Source organism: Calonectris borealis, chromosome 21, assembly GCF_964195595.1.
Source record: "Calonectris borealis chromosome 21, bCalBor7.hap1.2, whole genome shotgun sequence".
NCBI classification, from domain to species: domain Eukaryota; kingdom Metazoa; phylum Chordata; class Aves; order Procellariiformes; family Procellariidae; genus Calonectris; species Calonectris borealis.
The window spans coordinates 6,529,092-6,550,007 of record NC_134332.1 but is presented as its reverse complement, the minus strand read 5'-3'; the positions used below and the strand labels follow the sequence as shown (position 1 = coordinate 6,550,007).

The window sequence follows — 20,916 nt, the reverse complement described above, 5'->3', positions numbered from 1 at the left end:
CCCGCCAGCGCCTCAGGGAGCCGCCTGCGAGCTGCGCACCGCCCCGAGGCCGCCCCCGGCCGCAGGCCCTGCCACGGCGCCCGCCCCGCCTGGGGCCGCCCCGCCCCGCTCCCACCGCCCCGCGGAGGGCGGCCCGGGGGCGGTGCCGCGGCCGACGGCGGGGCCTGCTCAGGTGCGGCGGGCGGCGGCAGCTCGCAGTGCCGCCGCCATGAGCAGCGCGGAGCCGCCGCTCGGGGCCGGGCCGCGGGCGCAGCCCGCCTGGAAGCGGGAGATCCTGGAGCGGAAGCGGGCCAAGCTGGCCGGGGCGGCCGGCGCCGAGCCGGAGCCCCCGGCGGGGGAGCGGCTGGTGGTGGCGGAGAGCCTGGGCCCGCTCCGCGAGAACCCCTTCATGCGGCTGGAGAGCGAGCGGCGGCGGCTGCGGCAGGGGCTGCCCGGGCACGGCCCCGGGGCGGCGCGGCCGCTGCAGCAGCTGCTGGAGCTGTACAGCGCCATGCCCGGCATCCGCACCATCCGCGCCGACAACATCCTCATCATCGAGTCCCAGCCCGACGCCGCCGCCTGCTTCGCCGAGGGGGACGCGCTGCCCGGCCGCCGCCGGGAGCCGGCCGCCGCCGCCTCCTCCTCCCCGCCGCGGCGCCCCGACCCGCTGCGGGAGCTGCTGGCCCGCCGGGGCGCCGCCCTCGCCGAGATCCGCGCTGACCAGGTCGTCATCTACGAGGTGGCCGAGCCGCCGGAGCCGCCCGAGGCGGCCGAGCCGGGCACCGTCAGCCGCCTCCTGGAGAAGTTCGGGCAGCGGCCGCGGGGCCGCCGACGCCGCGGCGGGGAGGCGCTGACCGGGCCCGGGCCCGGCGCCGTGCCGGGCGGGGCCGCTGCTCCTCCGCAGGTGGGACCGGGCTCCCCCCGGGCCGGGCCGCCCCCTCCGCAGGTGGTACCCGGCTCCCCCCGGGCCTCGGCCCCAAAGGCGGGACCGGGATCTCCGCAGGCAGTGCCCACCGCCCCCCAGCCGCTGCCGGCTCCCCCCCGGGCTGCCACCCCGCCAGCGGTGCCGGCCACCCCCCAGCCTGTTGTCCTGCAGCCGGCTCCCCCGCGGGCCGCCCCCCCTCAGCCTGCGGCCCCTCAGCCAGTCCCGGCTCCCCCCCGGGTTGCCCCCCCTCAGCCCGCGGCCCCTCAGTCGGTCCCGGCTCCCCCCCGGGCTGTCACCCCCCAACCCACGGCCCCCCAGGCAGCCCCGGCTCGCCCCCGGGCTGTCACCCTCCAACCCACGGCCCCCCAGGCAGCCCCGGCTCCCCCCCAGGCTGCAGCCCCCCAGGTGGTCCCAGCCGCCCCCAAGGCCGCAGCCCCCCAGGTCAACTGCTTTCTCCACAAGATCGGCTCCAACTCCTTCACTGTCACTCCCCGGGGCCTGCCCCCCGGCAGCCGTGTCCCTGAGCCCAGCGCTGTCCCCTCCGGCCGTCCCGCGCCACCCAAGGGGCCACCAGTGCCATCCGCCAGCGCTTCCCATGCCAGAGCCAACGCCAGGAGGCCAAAGCCGGAGGAGGCCGAAGCGGCCGTGTCACCCCCACCCAGTGCCAGTCTGGCCCCCAGTGCCACCAGCTCTACGCAGCCGCTCTCCGCCTCTGCCCCCCGGGCTGGGGACTCCTTCGAAATCCACCCGGCCCCCAAGCCCGACTTGGCCGCCATCCCAGCCCACGACCTGCAGGCCCAGGCCCTGGCCAAGCTGCGCCTGAATTCGCGCAATTCCTTCCTCTTCGTGCCCCGCCGGGAGGGTGGCCCGGCTCTGCCCCCAGCCCAGAGCGCCAGGCCGGGGCCACCGCCCTCAGAGAAGGCACCAAAGGAGCCCCCGAGGGATTCCGCCCCAGAGCGGGAAGAGCCTGTTGCTTCCCCACTGGTGCCTCTGGATCCGTTGGTACCAGTGACTTACATCGATGACATTGTGGAGCCGGACAGCGGGGAGCTTTCTCCCAGGGCCGTCTCAGCTGCGAGGACGGGAAGCTTGGTGAATCAGCCTGGAGGAGCTGGCCCTGACCTGGAAATGGAGTTTTCCTCCGTGCCCCTCTACAGACCACACTCTGCCCCCCCCCAGAGGGGAGGCAGCACCTTCACTGTTGTGCCCAAAAGGAAGCCCGTTGCCTCGGGGCTGCAGACTCTCAGTGATGCCAGTGGAAGGCTGCAGCGGGAGGAAGAGGAGGAGGAGGAGGAGGAGGGCAAAGGAAAAGGCAAAGCCGTGGAGAGCGCCGATGGGCCCCAAGCGGGGATGTCCCATAAAAAGCGCTACCCCACGGTGAACGAGATCGAAGTGATCGGGGGGTACCTGTCCCTGGAGAGGTCCTGCATGAGCAAGACGGGCTCCCGCCGCAAGAAGGTAACTGCCTGGGGTGCCTCTGCGCTGAACAGCCAGGCTGAAAGTAGCTTGGTACTGCTTTTGGCTTGTCTTTCCATGAGGCACTGGCTGGGAAGATGGGCAGCGTTTTTCTGGTCCTTTTGAGAGCCAGAGGCTTGCCTTCAGGGAGGGGGCACTGGGTGCTGTTCTACCAAGGAGGTGAGGGTGGGATATGACCTGTCATAACTGCAGGGCCTCTCCCACAGTCACTTCTTGGGGGTATGATAACGGAAAGTAAAATATTTCAGGTATTTAGAAAATTGAGGCGGGTCGCGTGGTTTGAATGGCTGTGGACTTGCCCCCTCTCTAGCTCTGCTCGCTGTGTCTGGCGCGTGTTGGACATGTTGAGCTCCCCATGGTCACTGCCCGGCTTGTGACACAGTACAGTGTGGAGTTGGCATCTTCCCCGCATTAGTGACCTATTGATAGAGGCTCAAGAATTAGGTCTCTATTAGGCAGAAAGAGATCAGCAACAATTTAACTCCCCTTGATAGGATTATACCACCTGGCTGCTCGTTCGGGATGTGCAGCTACATCTCTGAAGATCCGCAAGATATCGATTGCTCCAAGTGTCTTTGGAGCGAATGCCAGGTTTTCTCACTGCTTGGGATCTAACTTAGATCCTTGTGAGCCTTAAATTGAGAATTAATCTTTGTATGGCGTGGTGAAACGCATCTGGGTGTGATAAAGACACAGTCATGCTGAAAGAGCGAGTTATTTTGCTGTGCCGGAGGAGTAGGCGTGAATTGTTCGGCTCTGAAAGCAGCACGCTGAGGTGACAAATCCCGATTTCTAGGTCTGCGACGTGACATGTTTCTCCATAGCGGGAAGAGTTGTTTGACGTTCCGTTACCTAAATTGGACTAAATATTTGATGGACTGAATCCACATGGGTGCCTGAGGCACTGAGCATTATAATTTGAGGAAATCCTTTGAATAGGGTGCATCTCATTTAGAAGGGAGGCAGGGAGTGCTGTTTCTCGTGGCTTAACGTTGTTAGATTCCTTCATAAGAGCATACAGTCTGTGTTAATTTGATCATGACTAATGCAGGTAGCAGATCTGGAGCATGAGCGCCAGGAGATCCAGAATAAGCAAATAAACAGGAGTGTTGATTCTCGCTCAGTGCTCCTGTAGTGTTTTTTTTTCTTGTCCTCCTACAAGGAAATGCTTAAGCAGACTGGATTTGTTCTGCTGTTTAAATACCTGCTGGATGGCGCTCATTACAGCTGTTTTTTTGCCTCTGTGCAGTTTGGGGTATTAATTGGATTTACACCAAATCAGCTGTGTGGTATAAATGGCAAAAATATCAAGAAGACATGTTACAGCTATGGGGAATCTTAGAATGGAGCAGAAAATACACATGAAACCTTGTGGGACAGACTTTCCTAGATAAGCCCGGCTTCTGGTGCAGCCAGTGGAGCTGATTTTGCTGTGCAGGGCGGTGCTGTTGGGGCAGCAGCCTTGCTGGTAAAAGAATAAAGCCTCAAGTAAGCAAAAACAATTAAGTGGTACACGACGGAAGCTGTCCTTAAACAGTACAAAAAGGAGGACGGGAGATGAGATCAAGGCTAGTGCAGCGACTGAATTGTTTAAAGGTTGGTCGAACGCTGGAACAGGAACCCAGAGAAGTGGTGGCATCTCCATCCTGGTATTTGAAACTTGCCTGGGAAGAACCTTGAGCAATGGATCAGGTCAGACCTGCTTGGAGCGGGAGTCTGGGCTAGAGACCTCCAGAGGTCCTTTCCCAACCTAAAATACCATATGATTCTTTGGAATTGGTTGACAACTGTTGTGTCTGTTCAGTGTTGGATTTGTGTGACATTGGGCAGGTCGTGTAGCTTCTCTGCTTGTGTTCTTATCAGCTTAACAGCATTAACTATCCCACTCTGCAGGCACTCTGAAGATGAAGTAGGCTAAATACTGCGAGGTGCGTGTGTATCTGTAATGGCGTTCGCTAAGAATTCATGTGGGGGATGTCCTGCATGAGAACTTGCATGAAGATCTAGTTTCTGAGAAGAGAGAGATTAAAAGGCAAAGGAGGAACTGCCTGTTACATTGCAGAGCTCAGGAGGCTGAAACAAATGGGGAGCCTTCAGAAAATAAGATCCAGCTTAAGGAGAAGTAGTAGAGACACAAGTTTCTGGATACAGTTAAATGTGGCAATGTAATGGGAGAAACAGCAGGTTTTCTTTCAGTTCCCTTCCTGCCAGGGGTGGCAAGCATGGAGTTTGACTTCGTAGCCAGGGTTTAGAAGATGCTGGTGCTGTAGCAAATGGAAAGATTTCTGTTTACTCTTAACTTAGAGGATGTTTGTGGCTTTTACTCTGGGTAGTAAGGCTGAATGTTGATGCCTGAAAAGGAAGGAGCTAGTATTAGGACGCATTCCTTGGTTTCTTCCCAAGAGATCGCTGCGTGTTGCCAAGGCAACCGGCCAAAAACAAGGGTTCTGATCTGTAGATATGTCAGGGTTTTCAGAAACTTGATTTTGGCCTGAACTGGGCAGAAACAGACGTTTCGTGTGAGCTGGAAGCTGCAGTTCTTTGGTAAAACCAATCTCCCTTTCTCTTTTGGGGGTATCAAAATTAAACCTGATGCTGGTTTCAGTGAGCAGCTACCTGGGCCTTTTGGGATGATTCTCTCCAGGCAGACCTGCTGGATGAGCCCACCTCCTGCTGAGCGTCTTCCTTTCCAAACCTTGCCTTGGATTTGCTGAAAGGTCTTTAAGTATGCTCCAGGCTCAAAAAAGTGGTGTTTAGTGAAACTTCAATGACTTGGAAAACTTCATCCGCTTGCTGATGCCCAGCAGGAATCTGGGGGGGAGAAATAGCAGGTCTAGCACGGCCTGGAAATGCCGCGTTCCTGCAGATCAGCAGGTGTCTGTGCTTACAGTCGGAGCTAATGATTTATTAGGAGGGAGAGAGGCGGTCGTGGCAGTTAGACTGTTCCGTGAGATGCAAATTGTGTTTTTCTTCAAATGTGGAAATTCGTCCTCCCTTTTCTGTCCCCGTGTCTGGCCACTGATGGCCTGGCTATGGTAGAGATGCCAGCAAAATGGAGCCGACTCAGTCCACGTCCTCCAGTCCACGTCCTCTGTAGCTTTTTGGAGTGGGAGGGTGGCTGGGACAGGGTGGGAGTGGGTCCCAGCGCTGCTCTGGCCTGCGTGGAGGGAGCTCCAGCCCCCTGCTTTTGGCTGCACGGCTGCTGACGGCGGCTGCAGGACTTGTGGCTTTGCTGTGGCCTGAGGGACTGGTGTTCAAGGCCTTTCAGGAAAAATAGCTTTATTGCTCCTTCCAGACACTTCAAATATGTGAAGCATCTGTTTGTTTTGGGGTTGGAGCTGGATCTTGAGCTGATGAGGGGAGAGAGAGAAATGCCGTTCCTGTGTCAGAATAAAAAAATGGGTTCCCAGCTCTCTTGTGCAACTAGAGCTGCTGCGCTGGGACCGTTCTGTGAAGGTGAACATGGGGTTGTGTGCGATGGGACACGGTCAAGATCTGCAGGTGGAGGGCAGAGCTCCAGCCGTGCTCGTCCCAGGGACCTGGCTGCCCGTGTGGGCAGGGAGTTTGAGCTCTTGTCCTCCTAGAGATGTTAAGATGCCCTTCAGGACTGTTCATCTACTCCGTGGCTGTTTTGAGACCTCTCCAAGCGATATCACGGTTAGTTCAGATAAAGCAGTGGGGGTGTGACTTCAGTTTGAAAACTAAGTGAACGTTTGCAGCTTGGAACGGATGTGCTGGGTTTCAAGCGGAGCGCGGGGCGGCTGCTGGAAGAGGCTGGCTGAGCTGTCCGCTCTGACGGTGAGGACAGGATACGTGCGCAGGAGCAGAAGGAGACCTACTGACCTTTATTCTAAACGGGGAGTCGGGGAGAGGATGCAGAGCACTGTTGGTGACCTCTGTCCACTGCTCATCTTTGTATTCTATTACCACAGAAGAAGTAAAGACGCTTCAGCCTGATAGCAGCCCCAGGAGGAAGGGAAGGCTTTGCTGCAGGATGTGGATCTTTGGGATCTTGGAGGATAAAATCTAGCTTGGCTGAGCTGACAAGAATCAATCTTGGTTTGGTTACCTGCCAGAATAACGTACAATAATGTTGTCAGCAAGATAGAAATCTAGGTTTCTGTAAAACGTGTGACTGGCATGTTGGAGCGAGTGATTGGGAAGGACTGCAAACTGCCGAGCCAGCTGGGGTCCTGAGAAGTAGTCGTCTGTCTTTAGGCGTCATGTTCTTATCTTGTTAGAGCTGGACTCTGCTGTGAAGGTCCTGTGTGTATAGAATTGTGCTCCTTCCTTATGTCTTGTCACTCCTGCAGTTCATCCCAAGTCACCGTATGTTTGTCCTCTCCAGGACCTGGTACTTCTTGGGGATCCTTCCGGCCAGGCCACCCAAAGTCCTGTAAATAACAGGACTTGAGAGCCAACAGACAACAGATTGTTGATGGTTTTAATGTTTTTTAATTGTTACAGTTGGCAGTTTGCTGAGTGCTGGAAGGTGAGCTGCAGCCTTCTGTGAACAGGGCTTACAAGAATAAAGTTGGTGGGATCCAAACCGTTGGAGTCTAATGCTTTCCTACTTCTTTGCAAAATTGTCTTCAAAGATGTTCAGCTTCAGCTGAACTTCAAAAAGTTCCGGCTTACGTGGACTTTAGCATGGTCCATTTTCTAACGTTTTGAGCTGCATAATGCCTGAATATGGCTTCCAAATGCCCACTTAAATGTCTGTTAAAAAATTATTCTAAACATCCCGCAGCTTTTCATCATGGGCAGGATTGGACAGCAGTTTTGTTGGTCTAACCTGCTGAACTTCTTGCTCTGTAGCTTTCCATCTGTTCACTTCTGCTGGAGATGGTCTCCTGTGAGAACCAGGTGTAGGCTCGAGATGTTGGCAGGGATGAACACATCCAACTATTGCCCAGACCTGTTTGGAGCAAGTCTGCACAGTGTGGAATCTAAATACCGGTGACTGCCTGAAGTACTTTTTTGCAATGTATAACATATGTAAATTAACCATAACACAAGTAAATTAACCTGGTGGTAGAAGCAAAAATCCCTCTGCAAAAATTACTTAGATTCCCTCATCTCTGTGTTTTGGAGGGGTCAGGGCAAAGATTTGTGTTATTTAGCTCTCGGAGAGCTTCGTGTTCCTGTTCTATTTTCTGTCTTGTGGCTGTGCTCTGCTGGAGCAAATACATCTGCCACCTTTAAGGGAGGGGCTGTAGTATGTATCTGACATGGATGTATTGAATTTTTGGTAGATGAGGTCAGCAGTGACAAGCCCTGCTCAGAAAATACGTGTCTTGGATGATCAGGCATGGTCCCTCCCTGCGGAGGTGATTTCCACTAGCTGTCAGATGTGAGCAGGCTGCTTCACCCAGACAGTGCAATTTCCCTGCCCTTTTCTAATTCTGCTGATTTTTAGCCTATGATGTTGATGGCTGAAGACTCTAGAAATCAGGATCTTGTTGCGGTTATAGTTTTTAAACCACCTCACAAGCTGCACCTGAGGCTATCGGTGGGGAAGTGGGTTGGTTTTTGTTTCCCCGCTGCCTGCCAGCTCCTTGAAGCACTGGTACGTTGTTGTACTAAACCCCTGGCAGAGCAGATGAGTCATATTTATCTCATCTCCATAGTGGGACATTTTCTGTGACTGAGATTCTCCATGGCCTTGCCGCTCCCATGCTTCGCCTCGTGCTGCGGCGACAGTCTGAGCTGCTCCCAAATTCCCCCCGGTTCTCTTCCTCCTGTCCCCTGCTTGCCTAACGCTGTCAGCAGCACGGGGAACGGGACAGAAGAGCTAAAATAGAAACGCTTACGCAAATAAGAGACCAGCCTGCGTTTGAAGCTGGTTAGGACGTGCCCAGGGCTCAGCCTGCCCCAGAGCTTGAGAGGAGATTTGGAGTTCTTTGTGCTCTGAATTCCGATCACTTGGATTACAGTTAACGTTATGTTAATTGGTTTCCTTAATCTGTGGACCAGATTGGAGATGGTTTATAATTTCCCTCCATCTCAAGTACTCAGCTTGTTTTGGGTTTTCCTCCCCACTCTGTTTGTTCCAGAACGTGGTCACAGTGTTCCTGAGAAGAGCTGGGGAAGTACACACTCAGGCTGGCTAGGGCAGAAGTCCTGCTTGTCTGGGTTGTACGTGGGAAATGGTAAGAAAAACTAAAACATTTTGTTTCCAGGTTCAGTGGCAATAAAGGAAATCTCGGTCAGAGCTGCTGCAGCAGCATCTCCTTCACCTCTGGGGTTGTGCTCGCTCCCCTCCTGAGTGAAACCCGGGCGATTTAAAATCTATTTACAAACCCAGACTCTTCCTAGTGACTGCAGTGGGACGTGGGTGTGCCCTACAGCTCTAACGATACCCCTGTTTGGACAGTTTGTGTAGGAAGAATCACATGAAGCATCTGCATCACACAGAAACTTCACAGACATCCTGGGAAAATCTGGACTGAAGGAACTTGGTGCTGGTATTTTCTGAGAAGTGCCCTTCAGTGAGCTTGGGAACTTGGCAGGACGGAGCTGCTGTTTTGTAGGCATTTGAAGGACTATAGGCAAGCTGAAGAAAATATCTCAGACATTATGAGAGCAAAAGACTTGCGTGCTTAGGGAAATGTATAGCTTGCAGACCTGAAAATGCAGGTCTGAGGGCATATCCGTAAGCCTCATGGTGAACTTGCTGCACTTAGCCACTTCTCTTCGAGGAAGTATCTTTTGCATATTAGTAGTACAGAAGAAGGGCAAGAGAGACGTGAACTCTGTCGTGCAGCTGATACTGTTCACATCACTGAAGCCTTTTGGTCCTGACGTCTAGAATGAGCTTCTTGCCAGGGTGGGAAGTAATTCTATTCCCAACCTCCCCATATTTCCTGGGAAACGATGCTCCATCTGTCCCATTCCAGCTGGAGACTTCATTTGCACCAAACCGAGGTATTTGTTTGGATCGCTCTGGTCAGTCTCAGTTGCACAGAAATATTTGTGGGTGGCATCTCCCAGCGCTGCACCGCCTTGTAGCCACAAATTGTATGCTCAGGGTTGCCTGTAAAGCAGAATCCTCTGCTGTTTAGGAGTTTTGTGCGTTGTTTATGCAGATACCAAGTCTTGACACTGATTGTATCTTGTTTATGCCTGCTCTCTTTGTGTATTCAGATGAGATTTGTTTCATATAGGTAGGGAGATTTGTCCAATCCTTATGGGCCAAGTAAGTAATATTTGAATTGCCTGTTAAACTGTGGAAGGCTCTGGCTCCTCTGTCTGTAGTTGTGCGAAGGAATGAAGGGATCCTTGGGTGAATAGCTGCTTTGTACCGTGTCAGACTGGGACTCCAACTGCCCTGTGGTTGTTTGGGCACTGGAATCTCTTCTTATCCGACACGGTCAAGGGAAGAGTTAACAAAGCTGCCTGCCCTGCAGTGTTCTCCGGGACTGTCCCTGCCCTGTCACTTCTCATCAGGAATTTGAAACTTCCCCACGTCTTGTACAAGGAATTTAATATTTCAAATCTCCATGCATTGCTCCTATCTACCATGTGCTTCAGCATATTGATTACACAGAGCTGGCTTTGTGGGTTGCCTTGTAAATGGAGACTTTCTTGTTTTGCCATGTGCCTTGGGAGCTGGGATGCGATCCTGGAGGCAATCTCTCCTTTGCCAGCCACACAGTGCTTCCTTGACACGCTACTGCTGTAAATCTTTAGTAACTAACTCTGTGATGCAGTTAATAGTTGAGCAAAACTCAGCGTTACTCTTAGGAAACACTTCTTGGAAAAGCATGACCAAGTGAGCCTATGGTGGAGCAGCCAACTCCTGTGCCCCAAACATCATCTTTTTGTACAGAATGACAGAAATGTACATTTCTGAAGTGTCATCTGCAGTTTTCTGAGCATATTTAGGCTGCTTCAGCCATAGCAGTACAGGGTTAATCTGATCCAGGAACTATGCCTCAAGTCCCCTCCATTCCTAGGGGTATCTGTCAGGGAAAAACCCTTTCTTTCTGTGTCAAGAAAAGGCTTTAGAGGTACAAAAGCTCCTTATCTTCTCCCAAATGATAGCAAATGCCTTGGTAATATGCTAATGCTACTGCAGCCCCCAGGGTACTATTCCAGGCTGCTGCACATAGAGATTGTGCCTGGAGTTATTAAAAAGTTTGGGCTGACACATGACCATATTTTCAGGACGAGTACAGGCATGTAGATAAGCTCATGGCTAACTCCTATGAAATGGCTCATTTTCCCCAAAATCCTTTATCTAAAAGTTTCAGAGAGAAAACTGCATCGCACGGGGGTTTTCTAGATCATTGACTGCAGGTTGTAATGAAAAAATGAAGGATGCCGCAGAGGGACCATTTATGAACTGCTCCTCCACCTCCTTTTACTAAATCTGCTGATCAGTGAGAATGGTCAGACTGGGTCAGATGGAAAGACCAGGGTAAACCCTTTGGGGATCTTTGTCCACCATAAAATACCTGCTTCTACCCTCTGTTTCCAGTCTCACAAGCAGTTATTTGTCTGTGCAGGGACCTTCCCTCTCACCCCACGGCAGCGTGGAGCTGGGAGGTTGTTCTGTGAGGAGACCTTCCTCTTCACACTGATCCTGAGCTCTGTTGGGCAGAGCCTCCACCAAATGGGTTTTGGTGCTTGGGGAGTTTTCCTGCCCAGCTTGGGGGGCTGTTTCTTGCAAACCTCTATGGGATGCCTATATCAACAGGCTTCCTGACGCACTCCCAGCTGTCTGCTGCTGCAGTTTTCAGGTATCTGGTGTGATGTCTCGTGCTTTCGTCTCGTCGACCAAATCTTTAGACAACCAGTGCAGCAGCAAATGTAGCAAAGCTCTATGTTAGACTGCACAGAAGCACAAGATTCCTCAAAACACTGATTTTGTTCATGCTTGTTCTCTCAGAGATATTAATCACTCGCTCTTTTGTATTCATGCTGAATAGTTGTCCACCCTTCCTGCAGATATCAGCTGAAACCCTCCTGCTGCTGTTGCTGAGAAAGGAGGAGGCGTTTGATTGACCAGGTGTGAAAAGCTGCTTTACATCACACCCAGCAGCACATTGGCAGGGACGTCAGTGCAGTCCCTAACTTCGTCACTTCAGGATTATATTGCTTGGGAAAGAGAGGATGATTAGAGAAAAACTAGTACCTGAAAAGAGCAAATCTTGATCCCTGGTGCTACTCAGCTGTTTGGATCTTGTGAAGTACTTGGGTAGCATAAGCGCGTTACCGAAAAATTGCTATGTCCCTCTTGTCACCACGCAGGGATGGGGATCAATATGCTGACTCTGACTCTCCTTGCTGGAATATAGTTAAAGGGTGATTCCCCTGAAACAAGGGCGTCTTTTTTTTTCTTTTCTAAGTGAGCCCTGTATGACTACCCAAATTTACGCTTGTTGGGCAATGTTTACCCTGGTTTCTCTTTCCTGGGTACTCTATTACTTGTTACTGTTCAAATCCTAGCCAATAAATAATAATTTTTGCTATGGCAACAAGAATCTGGTGGCTGAACAGCACAATGTTCCCTGAAAAGCCTGCCTTATTCTTCCCAGTATGGCTCTGATTGCTGGGCAGAGTATTAATATATAGGTATATGGGTTTGCTTTGGACCCTGGTTTTGTGACACAGTTTTGGGTGAAGCATTCAGCTGAGCAAATAGTGACAAATCCCTGCAAGCATCCACAGCTGAATGGTGCAAAATTCTTCCTTTCCACAACTGGCAGCTGCTGCTGAGGCAGAAACGGAGGAACCACTGCTGAGACACGATGAGCAGAGTTCTCTGGCTGGGCTCCAGAGTGCTTGGCTCTTCTGGGATATGTTTTTCTTCTGAAGAAAATGACCCCTTTGCCTTTTGTTTCCATAAAAGTCTGTATGGTTTGGCAAGGGGCTGCTGGCTGTGCAAACCTGTTGTCTGTGCCATTACTGGGCTCTTGACTTTTCTTTTTAGATGGTTCCTGGGACTGAATCTCCCTGTGTTCCCTACGCACTGTGCTCAGTTCTGCTCATTGGCTGCTCACAGCGTTTCTTAAGGCAGCTCTATGACCTGTGTGTCCCCTAGTTTTGCCTGAATAAGTTGCCCTCCATCTTCTCTTGGATCAAGCAGAGCTGCTTTGTGCTTCCCCTGGAACCACCGCGTGCTTGGGGAGGGGAGCTCGCGGCGGAACCCGGGCGATGCCACCGCGGGTTTATCGATTTGAGTTTTGGAGCTCTCGCTCTGCATGGGCAGGGTTGACTGAGCACCCTGGGGGGGTGCAGGTGTGGGGAAGGCGGCCGCTCGTGCAGAGCCTGTTTGCTGGAGCCTGACCCTGTGCCAGCGCCTGGTTGTTCCTCCGGTGTTTGTTTTGCCTGGGTGCGTCCGAGTGCTTTATTGCAGAGCAGCCGTAGGGCTCTTCCTGCTTCTTGATAGCAGCGCACTGGGTGCGGGGGGCGTGGGACGCTACTATAGAGGAAGCCAACGTGGTTTTTTGGGGGGGGGGCGGGTGTCTTGCGCCGGGGTGCACTCATGCCAAGCAGGACTGCCTGGTGTCCGCCTTCGCGTAGGCTGCACTGGCCCAACCGGAGATCTTGCTGAAGCAGCAAATTATCTTGTTAGGAGCTCTCCCCGAGGCTGGGGCCCTGGGTGCGTGGGGCTGGCACTGCTGTGATTAATGATTGTTCTTTTTGGATAGCTTCAACATTGCCTCCTACAGCTTTGTGGCCTCTCTGCAGCAGGTACCCCACAAACCCCGATGGCAGAGCGTTCTGCAGGACACCCAGCCCGGCTCTGGGGAGCGAGCGTGGCCTGAATTGAATTGGCTGCGGGCAAGTGGGAGCTGCTTTAGTTCAGGGCTTAGGCTGGGCTGTTGGCGTGTTGCCTCTGGGCTCTGCACGGGGGGGTGTCTCCTCGTCATTTCTGCTGCTTTCTACTCTTTGGTTTTACTCCCTGATGAGGCTGTTTTCTCCTCTAGCGCTACACGCAGCTTTGGTCCAAATTGGACTCAAAGTCATTTTTCTTAGAGATTTCCTCCTGATAGCAGAAAACCAGGAAAACTTAGTTCCATCTCCCAAGCTTAAATTATAAAAACAAGGCACATCTCTCCTGTCCCCTTTATTTTCCGTGTTTAGTCAAGCGCTGCTTGCCCTTCAGCACAGTTGCCAGCACTGGTGAGCGGCCTGTGTGCAGCATCTGGTTCTGGGATAGCTTCTGAGCTTCCAGGGGCCCTGGGCACCTCCACCCTCGTGGCCTTCGTGCCTGGCAGCATGGCTCGTCCCCGCAGTACAGACGCCACATTGTGAGCGGTCGCTGCCCGCTCTGCTGCCTGGCTCGGATCAGGGAGCATCTAGGTCAGCAGCAGGGATGAGAAATTCAGGGAACAGCAACTGGGGTGCTCTGATCTTCAGGGCCATTTTATTCCAACCCCTTTTCTCTGAAATACAGTTGTTCCCCTCCCCATGTGTTATCTGGAGAGGGTCAGAGTGGCTCTGGCCAGGGCTGGGGCAGGGAATGGGGAAAGGCAGCTGTTGCCCTCTCTGTTATTTCCATCCTTCTTCTCCTGGGAGCATGGGGAAGGGAGCCAGCCTGTGTCCGAGGTACATCCCGGACTGGGGCAGAGTAGCACACAGCTCCATTGTGCATATTTGCAGTGCGGAGGAGGCGTTAGGTACTCGCTCTGTTACCTGGATTTGATTCAAGCTCCCCTCATTGCTTTTCTGAAAAGCAGCAGTGAAATGCTCACTGTCTTGCCTTGAAAACCCTGATCACCCACGTAGCTCCAGCGTGGCTGTCTGTGGGCAGCGCAGGGTAACGCAGTAGCAGGCGGGCTCCTGCTCGCTGCCCGTTTGCAGGCTCTGTCCCACCGTGCAGTTGTAGATTCAGCTTCAGCAGGACCCGTTGGCAGCAGCAGCATTGCACTGGCGCTCCATGCACAGGAGGTGCAGAGAGGTGGCTGCTGCTGGGCAGCATGCATGGTTGCTTGATAGCTGCTTGGGGCCATGTGCCGTTTCTCAGACTGTGGTGTCTTTTGTATATGAGGGAAACTGCAAATAAGGCACATGGGGCAGAAGTGCTGCACTTTCTTCTTGCCTTTTATTACACAGCATCAGAAGAGATCTTCTAAACCATCCAGCTCCTACTGCCTGTCACAAGCAACCACGTCCTTTTAATTCTGTTCATAACCCTATTAGCTCCATTTTAAATGTAGTTATAAGTAAAGGGATCACAACACCCTTTTAGGCAGCTGATCCTGAACCTTGGTCCGCATTGGCTAGAGGGTTCCCTACTTTTGGCGTAAATTTATTCCTGGCAAGCTTATCCTCCTTGTTTGTCTGTTGTATGCTGGCATCAGCAGTCCTTCTCTGCTCCTGGGTGTTTATTTTCTTGGTGTACTTAAAAAGAGCTGTTAATGCTTTTTATCAGCCTTCATTTTTGCTACTGTGAACAGGCTGAATCTCCTCTCCCCCTGTTGAGATGACTTGTAACCAGATCTTCTAAGCAGAATGGTAGATAATGATTAGGACATGTAAGGCTGCAGGGAACAACCCCTTCCCTCAGCTTTGCCTTTCAACTTGGGAGAGGACATTCGGAGTTACTGTGTCTGGGTTTGGGTGTCCTGCTACAGGATAGGTGCAGGAACTGGAGCAAGTCCAGCGGAGGCTACCAAATGCTCCTGGGGCTGGAGGAAATGGCATGTGAGGAGAAGCTGAGGGAGCTGGTTTGTTCAGCCTGGAGGAGAGAACTGGGGAGTCCAGTTGCTGCCTTCCACTGCCTGTGGGGTGTTACAGGGAGGATGGAGCCAGGCAGTCCCCATTTCCAGTGGAAATGTTCTGCTTTAATTCCCAGTTTATTTAAGCAGCATCCTAATGATGATTACAGTCCTGTAGCCAATCCAAAATTTTCGTTCTCAGTTATTCACAGGTGATGAACTTCTCTTAGAGCAAGGGATGATCCTAAACATTGTCCCATTTCTAGTATTCTTGCTCTCCAGTTTTCTGAATTACCCATAAAATTCTGGTTTTTTTCCTTGATGAACTCCAATGTTGGAGTCATCTTCATTTTAAGTCTCCCAGTTACTGTGCAAAGGTCACTAGTGAGAATACTGAATAAAACTGGTTTCAAAACCAGTTCAAAACCTTTAAGTACCTCCCGTTTGTCCAGTATTTTCCCTCTCTACTACCACCTGTTACCATCTCTCTTTCAGCTGCTTCCATCTTCTCACTTTTGGTATTAAACTCTGTTTTTATCTAGCTAAACAGCTTTTTGCCAGGATGTCCTCCCAAAAATGTAGTTCTGATCACAGATGTTTCTACTGTCTAGAGCATGGGTACACAGATGAGTTGGCAGGCATTAGCGATGTTGCCTTTCCAACATGTGGATGCTTTCCTATCCTCGGCAATACTGATCCCTCTTGAGGGACGTGCCTGCAGCTCCTCCTGGCTGCTGGGCATCACAGTATTAGATGATGGCAAAGTGTGTCTGGGGCAAAAAGTTAGAGGTATTCTCGACCTCTCAGCCTCCTGACTCCATCCCATCTGTTTGGCTATCTGCCTTTGTGCTTTCTTTCAGTGTGGTAAGAGATTCAGCAAGGCACGTGGGGAAAGGTGGGGGGATATGCAATGGCTCCTTTAAACCAGGGTGAAGCCCTGGGGTGGGAGGTGGTCTTTGCTGGAGCAAATGTTACGATCAATGGTTTTTTGTGCTGCTTTCTAATAATTCTCCTTTGCTGTTGGCTAGATGAAGATTTCTTTCAATGAGACAAGTTTGCAGACTATGTTTGAGTACCCGTCAGAGAGCTCACTGGCGGAAGAGGAGGAGGAGGAAGAGGAAGGACATGCTTCTGAAACAGAGGAGGACAAGTCTTGCACCTTTTACATTCCACGCCCAAATAGCACTTTGCATCCCAATACACCTAACTCAGGTGAGTGAGGCACTGTGTTGGCACCATGGGGTTATTGGTGGTGTCTGATACTGTCCGCGTTTCCTACAGACCCTCATGGGGCTCCACACAGGTGGAAATGCTAATGGAGCTGTCTTCTGACAGCAGAATTGGGGCTTAGTGGGGACAGGGCTTGAACTAGAACAAGGAACTGCAGATGGGCAGCTTCCACGCTGTCCCTGCCAGGATCCTGATCCCACTTCCTTTTGGGACAGTGAGAAATATTCACGTCAGCTTTGTCCTTCCAGCAGATTTATCCAGCTACACCCCAAAGCACTCCGTGAAGTTCAGCGAGTGGCAGGAGCAGAAATATGAGGAGATGCCTGCCGCAGAGGGACCCCTCCCAAAGGAAGCTGATTCCCATGGGAACCAAGTCATGGTGAGACTTTAAATAAGCAGGTCTTGGCTTTGTCCTGCTGTGCTCTTATCCCAGTGCTCGGGTTGGACAGTGGATGGGACGGGATGTGTCTTCCACTGAACACCTGTGTGTGTGTTTGCTGCCCAGGGAGGTGTGCCACCGCTCACAAAGGGATCACACAAGGTCCCACTGCCGCTAGCAGACCTGCCTCTCCCTGTAGGTGTAAAGGAGACTTAAGGCAGCTGGCACACTTTGTACTCCAGGGCACATTTGGAGGGGGGAATTAAATGTGCTCGTTAGCCCCGGGCAAGGTGCCAAGGCAGCCTTCACCGTCCGAAGGTGTGGGTACTCATTTGCTTTGGATTTGATGACACCTCCATGTCAACTCTGCTTTCTCCACAGCTCACCCCAGCAGAGAAGGGCGGACTCTCCGATTTCAGCAGCGAGCCTGCTCTGTATTTTTGATCGCTTCGTCTTCTAGCCTGCAGCAGCGGCTGCTGGACAAAAAGTGTCATTGCACCTTCCAAATGTCCATGCAAGCACCACGGAAATAAGCTTCTGGGTCCCTCCCTCACCACAGTTTTTGTTGGATCCTGATGCCAAGGGTGGACTAGATGCTATTTGGGCATCTTAAGAGAATATTTGCACTGGACTTTTAAGGTGTATGATTTATTCTACCTGTGGCCTTGCATATTCCTTGTTCAAGATCAGCTGCTGATTAGGCAAGCATCTTAGGAACAGGTCTGTAGTCCGGGATGGATGTAGATTCTCTCAGTGCTTATCTGAGTCCGCCCATCCAGGCACTGTATGGGGTCTGGACGGCTTTTTTAATACTTCTCCCATCAGAGGCCCCAGTGAAGAACGGTTCTGGAGTTGGAGCACTGGGAGTATCTGGGCAGCTAGCTGGATTCACAGAAGTGGTTGTGATTTGACAGCTACATTGGGTGTCAGTTTGGAAAACTATTCAAGGTTCATGGTTTGTTCTCGGCATGTTTCTGGGTCTAGTTTCACTGAACCATCGTGGAATTGATGTGCCAGTTACGTTCTTGTGAAGGAAGCTGAACGCACTGAGGGAGGGATGGGAAGGGGAATAAATGCCTTTAGCTTTAGGTGTCATTTTTGCACTGATCTGTAAAGAAGTGTCCAGACTGGTTTGAGCATCTTGAACATTCCCAAACATTGCCCATAGCTTTGATCTGTCCACAGCTGACTCTGGCGTCCAGCCTCTAATTAGTTGATTGTGCTTCAGTTTGCCAGTTCCGCTTGTTGCTTTGTGCCAGCATCTAACGGGGCCAGGCCCAAGATTTATCTGTCTTGGTTGGTGGGGAGGCTTCCTTCTAGCCAAGCTTGCTCTGCTCCTCTAATGCAAAGCACAGGAGGGCCATTTCACTCCTTTACTCTGCAGAACTTGAACAAGGAATATGTTTTTTTTTTTCTAGGATTTTTATAGTTCTGTTGTAATTGTTTAATGCAGCCAATATGCAAAAGAATCTGCTAGACTCTTCCATTTAAGTTTTCTACTACTGTAAACTCAGGGTCAAAATTGCACTCTGGAAAAGACGGAACACTGCTGCTAATGTGATTTGTACTTCTGGGATTAAAGGAGATGCGGTTGGAATAGATACGGCCTCTTTGGGCTTCATGAAATGAGTGATACCCCAGCGCGTGGCTCTACCCAAAGGAACAGGCTGGTATCTTTGATTAAGTTTGATACTTTTATTGGATTGTCTATTATATAGAGATGATGAATGTCTAGTCAAGGTGACACTGGTCTATGAACCGAAAATGCTCTCCATACCTTGCACTTGTTTTGGTGTATATTGTAGCAGCAGAAGGAAAGTTGTTCTGCTGAAAAACGGAGTCAGGACTGAATGTTAGGACATACCTACTTCTAGCTGTTCTCCTCTTCTGCCCTGGGTGCCTAAATATTTCTGGGGGGGGGAAAAAAAACCTCAGCAGTTTGTTAGATGTTGGCTGGAGAGGCCACAAAGGAACGCTTTCCACCTCCTTGCACTTCTAAGACTTGAGATCTGCTCCCCCTGTGACCTCCCAGGAGCAGTATGTGGCTGGCAGTGCATTGGCATCTGGCATGACACAAGTGCCGTGGAAAGAGCAGTGAATCCCATGAGCTGAGGCTTCTCCCATTAATGAAATACTTCAGGACAAGATGCTGAGACTGGGGTAGAATGAGGAAAAACGCAGGACTGCTAGTGACTGCTAGATTTAAGGCATGAGTAAGTTACCAGATATGTGGAATTAAACACTGAGCCGTGCCCACAGCCAGTAGCTGTGCACACAGCCAAAGGAGGTCAGGGACGATGTTTGAAGAAAAGGTTACGCACAGCTTTTCTAGCAAAAAAGGTCTCGGTGAGCATCTTGCACTGTGGAAAAGCTCAGGCCAGTTCAAGGCAGCTCTATCTCTAGATTTGCAACTTAAAAAAACCCTGCAGGTGGTGAAGCTAAAGCTGCTTGCAATTAAAGTGAGGGACAAGGTGTCTGAACTAGTCCTGACTTCGTTCTACAGTGATCAATGGGGAATGCTAAAGCCAACAATATCCTGCAGCTTGTTCCACCGACTTCAGCCAACTGAAATGCTGCTCTGGTACTCTGCCTGCTGTTCTCAGTGCATTAGCCCTGTGCCTACAACTTCTCTGGGTAGGACAGGCTCAGTGGAGGTGTGAGAGTGCAGAGCGTGCTTCTCAACAGGAGCACGTGGTGCCCTGGTGTGCTGCTGACTTCTTTACTCCTTCCAGTTTGCCTGCTCTACGTTGTAGCTGTAATTTGCACCTCGCTGAGTGCTGCCTTTGTACTTCCCAGCTTTGTACTCTAAACCCTGTCTGTACCAGATGAACTCTTACCTTGTTCTAGGCAGAGCCAGGTGAATGCTGTTTTGAGGGCAAAAGCATTAGCTGATAAGTCACCTCTGTGGATATGCTTCAGTATCACTGTGCTCAAAATAAAGGGTATTTTTTTTTGTAGATGCCTACCCTGGTCTCTAGCATTTGAGGATTAACTTCAGTAGATCTCTAACTAATACCAAAGTGCATCTGAAAGGAAAATTTACTTCTGCAAAACAAAGACTTTTATTAAATGTGGCATCCTTGTACCAGAACAGCAGCTGTCCCAGACCAACAGGACTTTCCAGGTTGAAAAGCAAGTTTAGGAACGCTTTTGTCCACGTGCTTGTTTTTCTTTTTCTTTTGAAGTGCTTTGCGGCTCACTGGCTTTAACAGCATTCCCAATTTCTCCCTTCAGGACATCTAGCAATGTTTGAGAACTCTCCAGAATCTGGGAAAGAAAGAAATAAAAATAGCTTATTTTTACATAAACTAACTGCTTTTCTTATGAGTTCCCTTCGAATTCAGCTGATCTACCTTGCAGCAAGAGGGATTCTCCAGCCCTTACAGTATCTAATTCTCAGTGACGTATCGTCCTATCTCACTGCGGGAATATCTGTGAAGGAATTTCTCTGGTTCGTGCCCATATTCTGAATACAAAACACCTTTAGCAATTTATCTTGGGGCATGAGGCAGAGAACTTTCTGAAGCAGGCTGTGGGGTGAACTTCAGTTTGTTATTAAGGCAGATGATGATACCTGGGCTTTTTAGATCAGTATTAAATTGTGCTGAGCTGACTCAGTTTCAGCTGTTTTCCACTGTTAAAACTGCACGCTTTAGATTTCTTGCTTAAGGACTAACTCAACTCTACAGTGACCTTAAGTCAGACTAAATCTCTCCTTTTATTAATTTTCTTCTATTTTTAGCTTATATTGTATATAATCTAACACTCCCACTCACTATGCACTAGGAAGCACGGCTACAACAGGTTTAGGAGATCTTGGTGCCTGTCCATCTCACCATTTTAAAGTTTTAACACAGTGGACAACTGTATCAAAATGTGATAGTAGGGTTGTAGTCCCAAAGATCATTTACATTCCTATGAACTTGTGGGAATCACTAAGTGGTCAGAGAAGAGATGAAGGTAAGTGTCCTGCAGGACGAGGCACCAGTAGAACGTGTTGGTGGGATCTTGCCATCTTGTCCGTGGAAGGAGGTGGAGTCCTGCGACTGTCGCGGGCTGGGGGAAGGCAAGGAGTGCGATTACAGACAAGAGAAGTACACCCACAGGAAAGGAACTGTGTTACTGGTTTCTGTTAGCAGGACGTCCGCATTTCCTATCGTAACCACCTCTGCATTTTACCTGCTGTGACTGTCTTTTAATTTCAATAAACATGAATTCATTTGTAGGCTGGGGGGTTGTGACTTGTATCTCAGGGA

The 20,916-nt window shown here is 51.1% G+C and overlaps 1 protein-coding gene across 1 annotated transcript; it reads left to right on the top strand.

Annotated features, from left to right (window-relative positions):
• Positions 1-208: 208 nt before the first annotated feature.
• On the top strand, positions 209-18,259 carry TPRN (taperin). The gene is made up of 4 exons (XM_075170478.1): positions 209-2,362; positions 16,080-16,263; positions 16,530-16,660; positions 17,042-18,259. Exons 1-4 carry the CDS (start codon positions 209-211, stop codon positions 17,102-17,104), a joined length of 2,532 nt encoding a protein of 843 aa, XP_075026579.1. The 3' UTR covers positions 17,105-18,259.
• The last annotated feature ends 2,657 nt before the right edge of the window (positions 18,260-20,916 follow it).

Bases quoted from the DNA above. Each gene is read 5' to 3' on its own strand.
- TPRN (XM_075170478.1), top strand. From the start codon at position 209: ATGAGCAGCGCGGAGCCGCCGCTCGGGGCCGGGCCGCGGGCGCAGCCC. The intron at 2,363-16,079 runs GTAACTGCCTGG...GCTGTTGGCTAG, and splicing joins CGGGCTCCCGCCGCAAGAAG to ATGAAGATTTCTTTCAATGA. The intron at 16,661-17,041 runs GTGAGACTTTAA...CTTTCTCCACAG, and splicing joins CCCATGGGAACCAAGTCATG to CTCACCCCAGCAGAGAAGGG.